Source organism: Protobothrops mucrosquamatus, unplaced genomic scaffold (genome assembly GCF_001527695.2).
Source record: "Protobothrops mucrosquamatus isolate PMUCROS unplaced genomic scaffold, P.Mucros_1.0 scaffold549, whole genome shotgun sequence".
Taxonomy (NCBI): Eukaryota; Metazoa; Chordata; class Lepidosauria; order Squamata; family Viperidae; genus Protobothrops; species Protobothrops mucrosquamatus.
Window position 1 is genome coordinate 822,277 of NW_015386853.1, and position 15,138 is coordinate 837,414.

The 15,138-nt window shown below is 38.9% G+C and overlaps 1 protein-coding gene across 1 annotated transcript in view; it reads right to left on the bottom strand.

The window, feature by feature from the left end:
• The window catches only part of ATP8A2 (ATPase phospholipid transporting 8A2), a 339,208-nt gene extending 324,435 nt beyond the window's left edge, over positions 1 to 14,773 (bottom strand). Inside the window, exon 1 of the mRNA XM_015817039.2 lies at positions 14,620 to 14,773. Coding sequence (XP_015672525.2) covers positions 14,620 to 14,773 — 154 coding nt within the window. The remainder of the gene's footprint in view (positions 1 to 14,619) is intronic.
• Between the last annotated feature and the right edge of the window lie 365 nt (positions 14,774 to 15,138).

Here is a 15,138-nt window from a genome sequence, read left to right on the forward strand (position 1 = left end):
CACTCTTTTTTGATCAATATTAATGGTGCTGATGCTTGACCTCTAGATTTTTGCAAACCATGAGTGATTTTTTTGAAAAATGCACTTTGTAACATTAAGTGTGATATTGATGGTGGATTATTTTTAGTAAACTTAAAAGACTCAGGAAGAAACAGGGAAGCTTCTTAGAGAATAATTTAAATATAAATCAATTAAAAGCCTCTTACTTATCATTTGGATTATAACATTTGAGGATGCAAACTTTGGTATTGCCATTCCGAAAACAAGTCACATGGTATTTTTCTCACTGAAGTATAAGCAAATTTAAGATTATATTTAAATCATTTCGAATAAATGATTGTAAGAAATCAGAAAGAAATCACAATCACTTTTCAAAGAGCTGTATATAGTTGTCTAACTCAGAAACAATTAAGGAGGGAGACATGACTTAATCTCTCCTTAGTCCTCAAATATTGAAATTGCTGTCACGCAGCAGTCAAAACAAGTATATTCTCTATTGCTTTATTGCAGGAATAGAACTAATAGTGGAAACTGGAGAAACAAATTTCAAGCAACTTTTGTAGAAATTTGCTAGAGCTATGTACCAGTAGAGCACTGGAAAATAGAACTCTCCTTTCACTGAATTTATTATTTTTAATTATTTCAACAACAACAACAACAACAACAACAACAACAACAACAACAACAACAACAATAATAATAATAATAATAATAATAATAATAATAATAATAATAATAATAATAATAAAGTTGGAAGGGACCTTGGAGGTCATCTAGTCCAACCCACTGCTCAGGCAGGAAACCCTATACCATTTTGGACAAATGGCTGTCCAGTCTCTTCTTAAAAACTTCCAGTGTTGGTGCATTCACCGCTTCTGGAGGCAGATTGTTCCACTGGTTAATTGTTCTAATTGTCAGGAAGTTTCTCCTTAGTTCTAGGTTGCTTCTCTCTTTGGTTAGCTTCCACCCGTTGCTCCTTGTCCTGCCTTCAGGCGCTTTGGAAAATAGCTTGACTCCCTCTTCTTTGTGGCAGCCCCTGAGATATTGGAACACTGCTATCATGTCCCCCCTCGTCCTTCTCTTTGTTAAACTAGACATACCCAATTCCAGCAAATATTTATTTTTAAGCAAGAACACACAACATTCCATTTAGAATGCTATAGCTGGACCAGTAGATCATTCATCAAATATGATTGAACAATAAAACCTCCAAGATCCTTTCCAACTATATAATTCTAAGCAATACATTTAAGTATTTGCTTTAATCACAATGTATATAGTATATAAATCCAAACATTTTAGTTGTACAGCATGGCTTATGACATATCTGTGCATGTTTTTCTGGGCTGACAGCCACAACAGGCCTTTTACAATTGTAGTAGTTGGAGCCAAAACAAAAACTAAATTAGATTTTTGTTTACATTTAGATTTAAGTAAAATTAATTATTCTCCAGTAATGTATCTAATACTTTTAACCTTTTGCAATAATAAAATTATAGTGATAAAAACTCTGGAGAATTCAAGGAGAAGAAGGCATCCCAGGGTTTGCAGAGATTTGTATTATCCAGATTGATACAAATCTCTGCAAGCCTGGGGTGTCTCCTTGAATTCTCCAAATTGTGCAAAATAGTCATTCGACCAACAATAGTTAATATAACATGTGAAACTGTAGCCAAGATTTCCTGAAATCTCTAAAACTCTGGCTTCCGTTGTTTAATTAATCTATCTTTGAAATTGGAGACATAAAGTGGATTTGATACTAATAATAAATACTTAATTGAGGAAGGAGAAGTAGCAGAAATATTATGGAATATAATGCTGGAATTCTTCATTTTAAGGGAAATACTTTTTACTTCAATTCCAAGCAATACCAGTAGGATTTCAAGATTGAAAAAACTAATTGGGAAAAAGTGTTTGAACCGGGTGGGAATTCCTAAAGAAGGGGGGGTATTAATTCAAAGAATTGCAATAGAGAGAGAAAAAATAGAGCAGCAAAGAAGTCCAATGAGATGTTCACACCCCTGGAAATCACACTATTCATATCCCTGAAGCAATTTCATATTGTTCTATCTCCCTCAACATGTTCATTTACAAATGTGCAAATCCAATGCTAAATATGCAAGAGGAGAGGAGCCTCTTTTGGTGTTTATCATTAGGTCAAAGAAGTTGGAACTCCTTGACTTCACTCTTTAAAATAGAGGAAGGGCATGATACTTCCACGAGTTGCTTCACTGGGAAGCAATTCTGACCAGGCTCTGGAGAAGTATCCTCAGCAAAAAAATCAACTGGAGCTGTCCAGGGTCCTGATTCTAATAGTCCTTTGGACTCTGCACTTGGCAGTTTATCTTTCTGATCTGTCATCCTGACCGGATTATATTTATTTTCCCATTAGTGTTTGCAGTTTTTCGTGCCCAGATCCAGCTCTCTCAAGTGCCATTGACCTCCCTCAAGTGCCATTGACCTCCCTCATGTGTACAGAATGGAATAGTTTTCTATTTCTATTCACTCACTATGTAAAGAATGTTGATTTCAAATTAATAGATATAAACGTTCACTACTGATATATTGGTTCTTATTTTTTTTTTTTTTTCCTCATATGATTGTACAGAAGTGATTTTAGAGAGCAGATGCCTTTACCAGATAGCATTATTCCAAGAGGAAGCTCCCCCAAATAAAGCAAAAAGACATCAGATTTATTCATTGTCCTTTTCTGAGTCATCTAGATTCTAGAGTGTGTAATAATACTGTTTTATAAACAGCTTCTTTTTAAATAGTAGTCTTATTAAAAGGCACAGTTATAATGATAAAAACTAATACAACTTAAAAGTAGAAGGTAAAAGAAAAAAGAACTATAGCAATGAAAAAGAAGAGAAATATATAAAGAAATGTCTCCCCCTTCATCACAACAAACAATTTAAGTAACTTATCACCTTGTCTTAAAATACAACAAATTATATTTTCTTCCCATATCCCATTTCTTATCTATAAACAAATCCTTAAAGCCTCATCATTTCAACAAAAGTCCATTAAGGATTACCAGAGATAACAGCATATCTACAAATAAGTCAACTTTATATTCCTCCCTTTTACTTTTAACAATCTTGATCTTTAGTCTTTTCAAATAATGTCTGATTTTTTTATTTGTCCTATCTCAGAAAATTCTTTAAACCTGTAACAAGCCTCTTTTGTAGGAAACAGCTTCTTTATTGAATCTTGTCTTGCACCCAGATATTATATACATAACACATGACTAGACCTACTAAAATGTATACAACTCAGATCTTAGCAGCCCAAGACATATTTTATATTCAGATGACTAGAAGTTTAATTTCCATCAAATTGGCTAGTAATTCAATACAATGTAATCCAGAAGGCAGCTATTTATACAAACTGCCTTTTTTTCTATGTTTAATTTCTAAACAGGAGAAATTGGGGCTGGGGACAGCTGTGGAAAGAATTAATCCTCTTAGAATTGAGCTCTGTTCAGGAACTAAGCTTTAAAAAAGTATTCCCACAGAAAGCTTGATTCAGCTATCTCTAGTCTAGTATGTGCAGCTTTCTTCTTTATGTGCTAACTGTACTTAAGAGCAACTCTGATTTGGCCAAATTGATCTTCACTTCAAATTAACGTGCACAGGATTGCAGCCTTAGTATTGCAATATGAAATTAACCCAATCTAGTGTTATCACAAGTGCTTCCAGCATACCCAGCCAGGCTGGGGAAGAAGACAGTGGTAGCTCATCACCTCTGGAAAGGATAAATGGGACATCTAATCAAAAGCAAGGCAGAAATATAGTACTAATTTTGTTGTGTGAATATGCATACATCTTTGTTTTTTGATAGGTTGTTGAAGGATGTGTGGGCCAAACTAGATTGGACATTGCATTATCCTTGCCCTTAACATAAAAGGCTGGTTCTGCTTTCATTTAATCTTTATGCAAAAAAAAAAAAAGAGAGAGAGAAAGGAGGGGAGATTATTGGGCTCCTGGCATCATTCCCGTTTGGAGCCATCCTTCGCAACAAGGAAAAATCCAGTCTATCCAGGCTCTAAGGCACTACCAACATTTCAAATCTGTGTGCACTGAGAGGACAGCTATTTTTAAGACACCAATCCTGCACATCTATATCTAGGAATAAATCTCCTTAAACTCACGAGGCTGTGAAACACAGAATGTAAACACACACACACACAACGCAGAGCTTTCAATCTTCTGAGCAATTCCAATAGCCAAACTAGCCTCAGAGAAATCCAATTTCTTCTCTTGCTCCCTCGAGAGCGTTAAAAGGAGAAACTGGAAACAGCCCTTAGTAGTTACTCATTCCCGCTCCTTTCCGCGGACCGCAGAAAATGGGCGCGCGCACACACACACACACACACACACACCTTGACGTGAATTCACTGAGTGAGCGACGCGGGGGAAAAGGTAACATTGCCATTAAATCGCAGCATGACCTCCCAGGGAAGATGCACCATGGAGGGGGGGGGGTGGCGGCAGGGGGTCTTGCTGCTGGGCTGAGTAGGATCAAGAGAGCTGGGGAGGGATCCAGCCTCCCTCTTCCTCCTCCCAAACGCCTTGGTGATAAGCGCGCGCACAACCCACCAGCTGCCGAGTGAATCTTGGTCTTCCTCCGCAGAGACATCTTCAGCGCCTTGTCGAGGCCGCGGGGGTGCGTCATGCTGGAAGTCTGCTCTCCGCTCGGAGCCTGCTAAGGGCTGGCCGAGGGCAGAGGGAGCGGTAGCCTCGCCATCTGCTCCTCGCCGGCCGGCTCCGGCGCCAACCCTCCAGCTGACAGCGCCGAAGCGGCAGTCGCCGTGGCCTCTGCGGCTGCCGTCTTTGGCTTCCCGGCTCGTTTGCGGCAGGCGACGAGCAGCACCCGTGCTGAGGGGACTTCGACTTGTCAGCTGGAGATTTTATCTGCAGAACGCCGCGCAAACCGGAGTCGGTAGGCCCTGCTGAGAGGGGAGACTGTCCGGCTACCTGGCTCATCTTGTCCTGTAGGCTGGGCTAAGCCATCGCTTGGCAATCCTAGACCGACCCTGTTCCTGCCGGTTCCCACAATCCATTTACTATCTTTTATCCCGTGGTAGTCGCTATTTAAATTCATCAACGCCTTCCCTTATTTAATCCGCAAAACCCTTTCTCGCGAAGCTGTTTTTCTCTACCGTTATAATATGATCCATAAACTGACTCCAGCCTTTAATAAAAGCATCTGTAGATTTCTCTCTCATTAGACTTTATTTATTTATTTATTTATTTAATTTAATTTATATGCCGCCCTTCTCCCAGCGGGACTCAGGGCGGCGCACAACATATTTAAAACAAAAGCATATATACAATCCCCCCCTGTAAAACCGAATTAAACCAAATTTTAAAGTTGTGTCTTCCAAATTCCCCTAAAATGAACCCAGTATAAAATCCTCCCTAGGTCAGGTCCGCTTGCTGAAAGAGCCATGTCTTGTCAGTTTTCCCATCTCTGTCAAGAGACCTTTTTTTTAATGCATACATACATACCATCACACTATTTCTTTTTAAGACAAGTAAAGCTACAGTATGTAAAACACAGAAAAAGTATGATCAGTTCAATAAATGAAAAGTGGGAGATAAAAGAAACAGCATCCAGCTAGAAAATACAGGCAGTATGTTGATATTGGAAGTTGAACGTTGTCAGGTGTCTCCAGAGTAGGCTGAACTATAATCAGTGTAATAGCCACACAGGAATTCAAAAAACAGCTGATAAGTAAAATCTACCTCTGGCAGAAAAGCTGAGAAGTATCACAAAAGATTTCCAGCAGCCATGCAAGTTCTTCTTATACAATCAGGGTTCGGATTTCTTATGTCTCTTTTTCCAACCTGCTCTATATAAAGAAATATAAGTGATTCTCTTTTGGTTTTAGTCTTACTAACAACCTGGTAGAGTATCAGATTATTTACTTTTGAAAACATGAGAACCTATTTTCACAAGAACATATCACAAGGATGCATTTGTTAATATTTTTTATGAAGATAGCCATTGGTATCTGATAGAAACTATAATGATGCATAAATTACTTGTGGCATTTGCATGATATTGTCATGCAACACGCAACATAATTTGATCCCTTGGTTACCCACCAACACTGGTGATGACTTTTTGGGCGGTATGCTTACTACCATTAGGAGCATACCAAGAGCAGGATAGGGAGCAGGCAATAAGACAAGTGCTGCTGAAGTTAACAAAGAGGCCATTGGTGGGTGAAGAGTCAGCTTACTCTGTGGGTGCACTGATTAACTGTTTGGTGGTCGGTGCCATAGTGCAATAACTACAGAGGAGGGGGGGATTGTTAAAAAAAGTGATCCCCTCCATGTAACAAATATGTTAACCTTGCCATTGATTAATATTTATTGAATTTTATAAAAGAACCCAAATTCTAAATGTTGTGGAGCTGGATCCAGTATGTGCTACTTATTTTTGTTCCAAAGTGGTTATCGCATGCTTTTTATATCTCCAAAATACTTTCTATAGGCAATCAACGATCATAACTTTTATGGGGGCTAAACACAACAAATCTTATAGGCATGTCTGGCAGAAAACTCAATTTTTTCTGTAGAAGGTCAAGGGTTTGATTTTCAGTAATCTTTGCTATACTGCTTTCCATTTGTAAACCGTGAGAGTACTTTAAAAGAAAAGTATTTTAAGCAATGTGGTGGTAGGCAGAACAATCCAATGGTCTTGTTAAGAGTTCTTAAACAAGTCCTAAAGTTTTGCTGGCTGAAGACTAAAGGGAGAGAAGTTGGAAGATCCCTATTTTCAACTCCTTACGGTTTTTTTGTCAGAAAAAAGCAAGGTTCCTCCAGTAGTAATTAATGGAATGAATGAAGAACAATTCTAAAGCAGGTTTAAATATTAAAGGTGTTGGAAACATGGTGGAGGGCCGGGCTGGGGTCTTAAATCAATGAGTCTTCAATCCCCAGTCTGTTCTTTTAGAGCTTTCTAAGACTGACTATTCCCACTGGCAAAAAGAATTGGCTTTGGAAAATGGCAAGCAAGGAAGAGACAATTGTCTAAGAAAAAGAGAAAATTAAATAAGCTGTTTTAAGATGTTTTGATGTAAAATCTTGGGCAAAGTGCTTCAACATGCAAGATTTGCTCTTTAACTGAAATTTTTAAAAGTATTGGGAGAAAGCTCTATGATACTCCTAGAAGTCATAGAAAGATGCCATAAATGTGAAATTCTTTCACATTTAAGAACATCTTTCAACTGATCTAGTAATACAGTATATTGGGTGCAGCAAATTGGTAATTCTATGAGCTTTGTCATCCACTTTTTTATATTCTTTTAACAGTTTTATGGCTATTGATGTAGTAATGTCATATGCTAATATGGCTTTCCTCATCACTCTTCAGATGCTGGGATTTAAATCCCAAAATTTTCTACACGTATGACCAAAACAATTGCAGTCCAGGTATGCAGAAGTATATTGCATTTGTACAACCACAAAAAAACAGCAGAATTAATCCTTCAAGATGAACTGTGCAGTGAAGAAGGTCTCTGATTCAGAAGTCAAACAAAGGAAACATGATTTAGTAGCTCATTATATTAAATACGAGCTATAGTTTCTTAAAGTTGTTTATTCTTCTACAGAGCCTACCATTCTTCCTCTGATGTAATGATGTGTTTGAAGTAATGATCTGTTCAAAGTCCACGTCGTAGATTATTAACTCTATTATGAAATGAATATCTCCCTATCTCAATAGTATGTATTATTTATAATGTGTCTAGCATACCCTTCCTTCAAATAAAGAGGAGTTGACAAACAGCCCTGCGAACAACAATAGCTAATCCATAGCCTGCAATAAAGAGAAGGAAGGGAAGCAGAACTGTTCCATCAAACTGGCTCAGCTTTGTTCTTGTTACTGGGTAACCACTTTTGTCACCAGCCATTCCATCAAGAATCTAAGCTCTTTCTATCACATCTAGTCTTTAGAAGAATTGGAACTTTAAACATTTGCACCTGAATTTTCTTTCCTCTTTCTTCCAATCTGCCCTATATAACTTTTGGTGTTTTAGTGCCATGACTTTAGATCAGGGGTCTTCAAACTTGACTCTTTTATGACTTGTGGACTTCAACTCCCAGAATTCCTCAGCCAGTCTCCTTTTTTAACTTGAACTTTCAGTTGCTTTTAGAATGTTATCAGAAGTATGCAATAAACATGCTTTAAGACAAAGGAATAAATACATCATATTGGCATTTGTTGCTGCAACTACATTCCCTCCCCAAAATATTTTATTGGTGTCCTCAAGATCAATGTATACAACATTTCTGTTGAATCCTGTCTTACTTTACTCTAGTTAAAAACCTGTTTTATCTAAATTTAAACTGTAACCATTCAAAAGAAATGTTTTTTTCTAATACTCATATATTTCTAATGCTTATAATATACTCTACCAGTTTATACACTAATTGCAGCAATGCTATTGTTTGTAACATAAACAATAAACAAAAACAAGTCATTAGCAATAATTAAGATGACCAAATTTGTAACAATTCCAGTAAGAATTGTAAAGTATTTGTATATCCGGTACAAAAAAGAAAAATGAATTCAGAAGGGGAAAAAACATGTTTGCAAAGTAGTAAAATGTATAGATTTGGTAGGTGAGATGATAGGATTTTGATATGTCCATTGAGGGTGTGTGTAAGGACAAGAACCAATTCAGATATGCACAGGGTGTGATGTTTATCACAGTTGACATTTATTACTGTTTACGAAGGATTACAATAAAGAACAGAAAGAGCTTGTGTATATATAGTGTATACTATCTTGTTCCTATTCTGAGTACGGTGTGTACATGTGAATATTGAAACTTAACAAAAAAAATAATATCCAGCATGCATTGATCACACCTCTGTCTAAACATTCCTTAGTTTCTTACTTGTCAAATGCACAGAGTTTTCACCTCCTCCCTTCTCCCCCAGTTGCTTAATTGCAGGCTTTGCAATTTCTATTATTGTTATTCCCTCGTTAACTAGCTTGTACTTCCAAGGAAGAAAAGCCTTGTACTAGCCAAAAGTGGGAAAGAAAGAGACTCTGCTCTCTGTTCAAACTTCTGTGAAAAAAACAGCTAGCCCCCAAACCACTTTTTTTTAAGTAGGATTTCTTTGTTAGGCTTTTTTCTGTTCTGGCACTGATTTGGTTCTTTTCCCAAAAAAAATCTGTCTTCCCAATCCACTGAAGATGCATGCTGATCTTCCTCCATTCTTTGTCCTTGGATTCTTTTAGTCCTTTGCTTAGCTGGTCACACCTTTCACCATCAGCATCATGTGTAGACTGTGGAAGAACCCTTCTTCCCCACTCCCCTCCTACTATAACTCTTATATATGTCTCTACAAAACATGTGTGCCCATTTGCAGATGCTCTAAGAAGTTAAGTTTTTTTTTAATTGTCTAGATGCTTTAAACCTTACACATGGGTATCAGATGCTCCCTCCTCCAAAAGAAGCCTTTTAACATTGACATACACAATGCCGAGAGAAAGAGTGTAATTATATTCTGGTTTTGTTTTTTTTGAAAATATTGGCAGACTAGCAGCTATGAAGGTCTTGGAAATGATGCTCATATGTTGTGATATGTCTGTACCTACAAAGTTCAGAACTGGGCAAACCATGATATTTCCTTTGACAACTAATGTCGGACTTTAAAAAAGCAGGATACCCATGGACAGCCAAGAAAACAACCTGATGGATCATTTATTTATTTATTTATTTATTTATTTTACTTTAATTTATACCCCGCCCTTCTCCCGAGGGACTCAGGGAGAAATCAGACCAGAATTCTCACTTGAGCCTCAAAGTAACCTACTTCAGGCACATTATGTAAAATGGTCTAATGCTAGAAAGGTGGAAGGAAAGAGAAGAAGAGGACAACCAGCAGCAAGGTCATTGGACTCTTGTTACAGTGGTAATGAGTGCACCATTGGGGGAGGGGGGAGAACCTGAAAGAACAGGTTGGGAATCTATGGGGCTGCTAGGAGTCAAAAGTGACTTGATGGCATCCAATCAATCATGAAATCTCATCTTGATTGTCAGGGGAAAAAAAGGAAGCTTACCTGCTAATGCTGGCATACCTCCCACGTTGTTTCAGGTGAATTCTTGCCTCTTAACAATAGCAAAATCTGTCTTTCACATCCTCTCCCAAAAGGAATTTTCCTAATTCCTTTTCCTCAAAGGAATTCTATTTGTTTGATTCCTTTTTGCTGGAGAGAATGTGATCACACAGATACATATACAACACACATATAGGTATTCCTTGCTTAATAACCAGTAGTTAAAAGGACTAGAACAGTGGTTCTCAACCTTTTTAATGCCGCGACCCCCAACCGGTCGTAAGTCAAGGACTTTCCCTGCCCGGGAGCGCCGCGCATGCATGGTTCCGCCCCCTGCGCCGGCCGAGGCGTAGCTGGCAAGCAGCAGAGACGGAGCAGGCCGACCACCAGATGGCCCAGCCCAAGGGAGGTAAGGCACCCGCCGGAAAAGGGGAAAAAAGTGGTGGACAGCCTTGCTTGGCGACCCCCGTGAAATGGTCGATCGACCCCAAATGGGGTCGCAACCCATAAGCTGAGAACCGCTGGACTAGAAGATCTCCAAGGTCCCTTCCAGCTCTATTCTATTCTATTCTATTCTATTCTATTCTATTCTATTCTATTCTATTCTATGACCTGTCATTGATGTTGTGACTTACCAATCATGATCATGTGGCTGCAATTTGCAACTTTTTTTTGCTGTTTTGTATCAGATAACAAAAAAAAATGCCCATTGGATATGTTGGATTCAGTTAACAGCAACAACTAACAACCATGTGATTTGCTTAACAACCACAGTGACTCACTTAACAACATTGTAAAAAAGGATTGTAAAATTGAGTCAGGTTACATGCTTAACAACCGCAATGACGTACAACCAAAATCCCAGGCTCAGTTGTGATTCTAATTCAAGGTACTAATTCAAGGATTTCTGTGTTCTACTTTGTATTCAGATTTAATGCTCAATTGTTTGTTGAAGACACTAGAGGTCAGTATAGATAAAGAACAGGAAACATTTGTTTATGCTTTTTTTAATTGAGGAAACAATAAAAGAGGATCCACTGAGCATTATTTTTATTGGAGATATAAGTAAGGAGAGAAAAAGGAATGATCCACCAAATAGTCTTCCTGTTCTGGTGGGATTTTGATGGAGCAAAGGACCTTTCTGGATTTGATTTCTGGTATTGAAAGTGTGCTGTTTGCAGACATTTTTTAACAGAATGTTAAAGAAAAATTCAAAGTTTGAAAACTTCTTTTGGACAAGCACAAAAGGATATTAATGTTGATAATTTACAGCATGTACTGCATACATTACTTAAATCATCCTGATTACAAGTCTGGGTCAGATGCTGGCTTGATCCCTTATAATGTAAGGGAAGTCAAGGCTGTGAAATAATTATTTGCTGAAAGGCATCTATGGAGCCTTTGATAGCAGTGAGAACATGTATTCAGTGCATAATCCATAAAACCCAAAAGTTTCGATTTAAGTGACCACAACAAATAAATATAGGAATCATTCTGACTTACAATCTTTAAAGCATTGTCTAGAAATGTGGATGTAAATATTTGTCTGAAAAGCTATAGTATTTTATTTTTGACAAAGCATACTTATAAATGTGGACTTGACAGAAATTGAATTAATGTCAGAATAATATTGATTCAATTAAATCTTCACATTTTTGCTGTTTTTAAATCACTTTGTTAAAAACTGGAGTCCCCACTTTGGACAACCTTATGCAGAAGCTATCAAAATAATCATCCCTTGAGCATTCAGACTAAAAATAAACATGATGAACCATGAATAGTTCAGAGATAGATGCGGGGGGGGAGGGAATTCCAAGGATGGACTTTTTATGGGTGTACCTTTCTGAGCAGGGACCATAGAAGAAGATGACCAACAGCTAAGTTTGATGTTATAGTGGAAGACCTCCTTATAGAGAAGATCTATCTATATAATTGCTAAGAGTTCACATCAATTTGATGGCACATAAGTCAATCATGGCGTGGATTTGTGAATGTGGTGATTTTACAGATTATGTCCAGAAAAACATCAGGACTAAAACATCAGTTGTATGTTCATGGGGGCAAATAGGTCAGTCAGGAATGTAAATGAAGCTTTATTTATTTAGGTTTTACATCAGTATTTTTTTAAAAAACATCCAAATATATCATCTTGACTGAATATCCATGCCTGGCCATAAAAGCCAAGTATTTCCATAGTGTTTTTTAAATCATGTATTTATTCTTCATGAAACAGCAGAAACAAATTTAATACAGTATATACAAAATAGCTATACAGTATATGAACCATTTTCTTTATTCTTTAAGGAGCAGAAATGTAACCACTTAGATGTTGTTGAGCTTTACTTCCCTTCATCCCTTACTATTGGCTATGTTGCCAAAAACAATTGGGAATTTTGAAATAGCTTTTGGAGGTTTGCAGGTTGTTCAGCTCTGCCCCAAAGTGAGGAATGGGGGCAAAAACATTGCACTGAATGTGTAGGCAGGCCACCCCCCCATATTCACTGAACATCAGTTATGTGTGAGTTTCAATCAACATTAACTCTGGGTGAGGCGTGCCTTGGAATTGTATATGCAGAGAGATTACTCTTCTTTTTGCTAGATAGAAAACTGTTGTCATTTTAAAAGAAGACCAAAATTGGGAACTGAGGCTAAAAGGAACAGACTATCTTGTCAGTAGTCTCAGAATCAACTGAATAGAATATTCATGGATCTAGAGCAGTAGTGGCGAACCTATGGCACGCGTGCCAGAGGCGGCACTCAGAGCCCTCTCTGTGGGCACTTCTCTGAACTGCTGCTGGTGGGCTGTGGAGCCCCAGAATGCGCCGGTCGAGGGGCTGGCAGGCTGTGGCTGCTGATGGACAGTCGGCCTCCATGTGCTCACTGGCCTCTGTGTGCCGGGGGCGATGGTGTCAGGCAGTAGCTGCCCCAGCCCCTGCCTTGCCTTGCCCTGAGATAATGGCACCCCCACCCTGCCTCACCTCACCTCACAGGACAAGTCTCCTACCCACCACTCCACCTACCAGAGACCCCCTGGATCTCCTCCAACCCTGCCCGGCCCCCACAGGCGTCCCTCCCCACAAGCAACATCGAGGTGACCATGCACACCATGGCCACACCCACCCAGTCTGCCATGACCACCACAGCCATGCCCACCCAGTGGGCCACGCCCACCTGGCACCCGGCAATAAATAAGTGGGTTTTGGGTTGCAGTTTGGGCACTCGGTCTCTAAAAGGTTCGCCATCACTGATCTAGAGTCTGAAGTCTAGAAATCCTAGAATCATAAGACTAGAAGGGACCTTGGAGAACTTCTAGTCCAGCCTCATGTCCAAAGCAGGAGTCCTCCCAAATGATTGTCCAATCTTTTCTTGAAAATCTCCAGTCATAGAGCACCCACAACTTTGGGAGGCAAGGTAGTCCATTGATTAATTGTTCTCACTGTCAGGAAATTCCTTATTTCCAGGTTGAATCTCCCTCTGATGAGCTTCCATCCATTGCTTCTTGTCCTGTCCTCAGATGCTATGGAAAATAGTTCAACACCCTTTTCCCTATGACAGCCCTTCAAGTACTGCAATCATGTCTCCCCTTATCTTTCTCTTTATTAGGCTAAACATCCCTAGTTCCCTTAGCCACTTATCCTTTGATTTAGCCTCCAGACTCCTTATCATCTTTGTTGCTTTTCTCTGCACTCTTTCTAGGGCCTTAGCATTTATTTATTTTGTATCATGATGACCAGAACTGGACACAATATTCCAAATATGGCTTCACTAGTGCAGTATAGAGCAGTAGCCCACTTTCCAATGATCTTGATGCTATCCCTCTGGTGACGCAACCTAGAATTGTGTTGGCTTTTTTGGCAGCTGCAGCACACTGCTGGCTCATACTTAAGCAGTGATCCACCTGGATCCCTCTCAGTTATTACTATTTACCAGGTACCTTCAATTTTATATCTATGCTTTTAGTTTTTCCTGCCTAAGTGCAGGACCTTACTTTTCTCATCACTGAATTGCATCTTGTTGCACAGAGCTCAATGCTAGTCTGTCAAGATCCCTGTGAATTTTGAGACTATATTCTAAAGTGTTGGCAAATTTCCCCAGCTTTGTCTACAGATTTGATGAGTTCCTCTTTTGTCCCCTCATCTAGATCATTTATGAAGATGTTGAAGAGCACCAGGTGCAAGAGAGAACCTTGAGGTACCTTACTACATATTTCCCTCAACATAGATATATAGTATCTCCATTCAGGTCTATATCCTGAGTGTGCCTCATCAGCCAACTCTGAATCCATCTGGTGGTGGTACTGTCTATTCCATATTGTTCTATCTTACCAAGAAATAGGCTGTGGTCTACTTTGTCAAATGCCTTATTGAAATCCAAGTATACTATACCCACAGCAAGGATCCAGTTCCCTGATCAACTAATTTAATCACTTTAATCAAAGAAGGCAATAAGGTTTGTCTGGCATGATCTGTTTATAACAATCCCATGCTGGCTTCCAATAATTTCCTTGTCCATTTCTAGATGCTCATGAATCCATACCTTGATGACCTTTTCCAGGATTTTTCCAAGTATTGATGTCAAACTGTCTGTAATGTCCTGGATCCACTTTATCTTTTCTGAAGATTGGAACCACATCAGTTTTTCTCCAGTCCTCTGAAAGTTCCCGTGCTCCAGGAGCTCTGAAATATTTCATTCAGTGTTTCCAAGATCTGCCAGCTCCTTCAGTACCATGGGATGTAAAGCATCTGCTCCCGGAGAGTTAAACTCATCCAAAGCAGATAGATATTGTCTTAACAATTCCTGTATTCCTGTTCTGTCTCCCAGAATGCTGCTTTTGATAACTTGGGCTACTTTTTTCCTTTTGTGTAGACAGATGCAAGGAATAAATTAAGCAGTTCAGTTTTCTCCCTGCTTCCCCTCACCTTTGTGCCATCTTCTCCCATTAGTGGACCGACCATTTCCTTGACTTTCTTCTTGCTCCTTAGCATTAAAATAAACTTTTTTATTATTTTGGGTATTCGTTGTAAGTCTTACTTCATTCTGAGCCTTAGCCTTCCC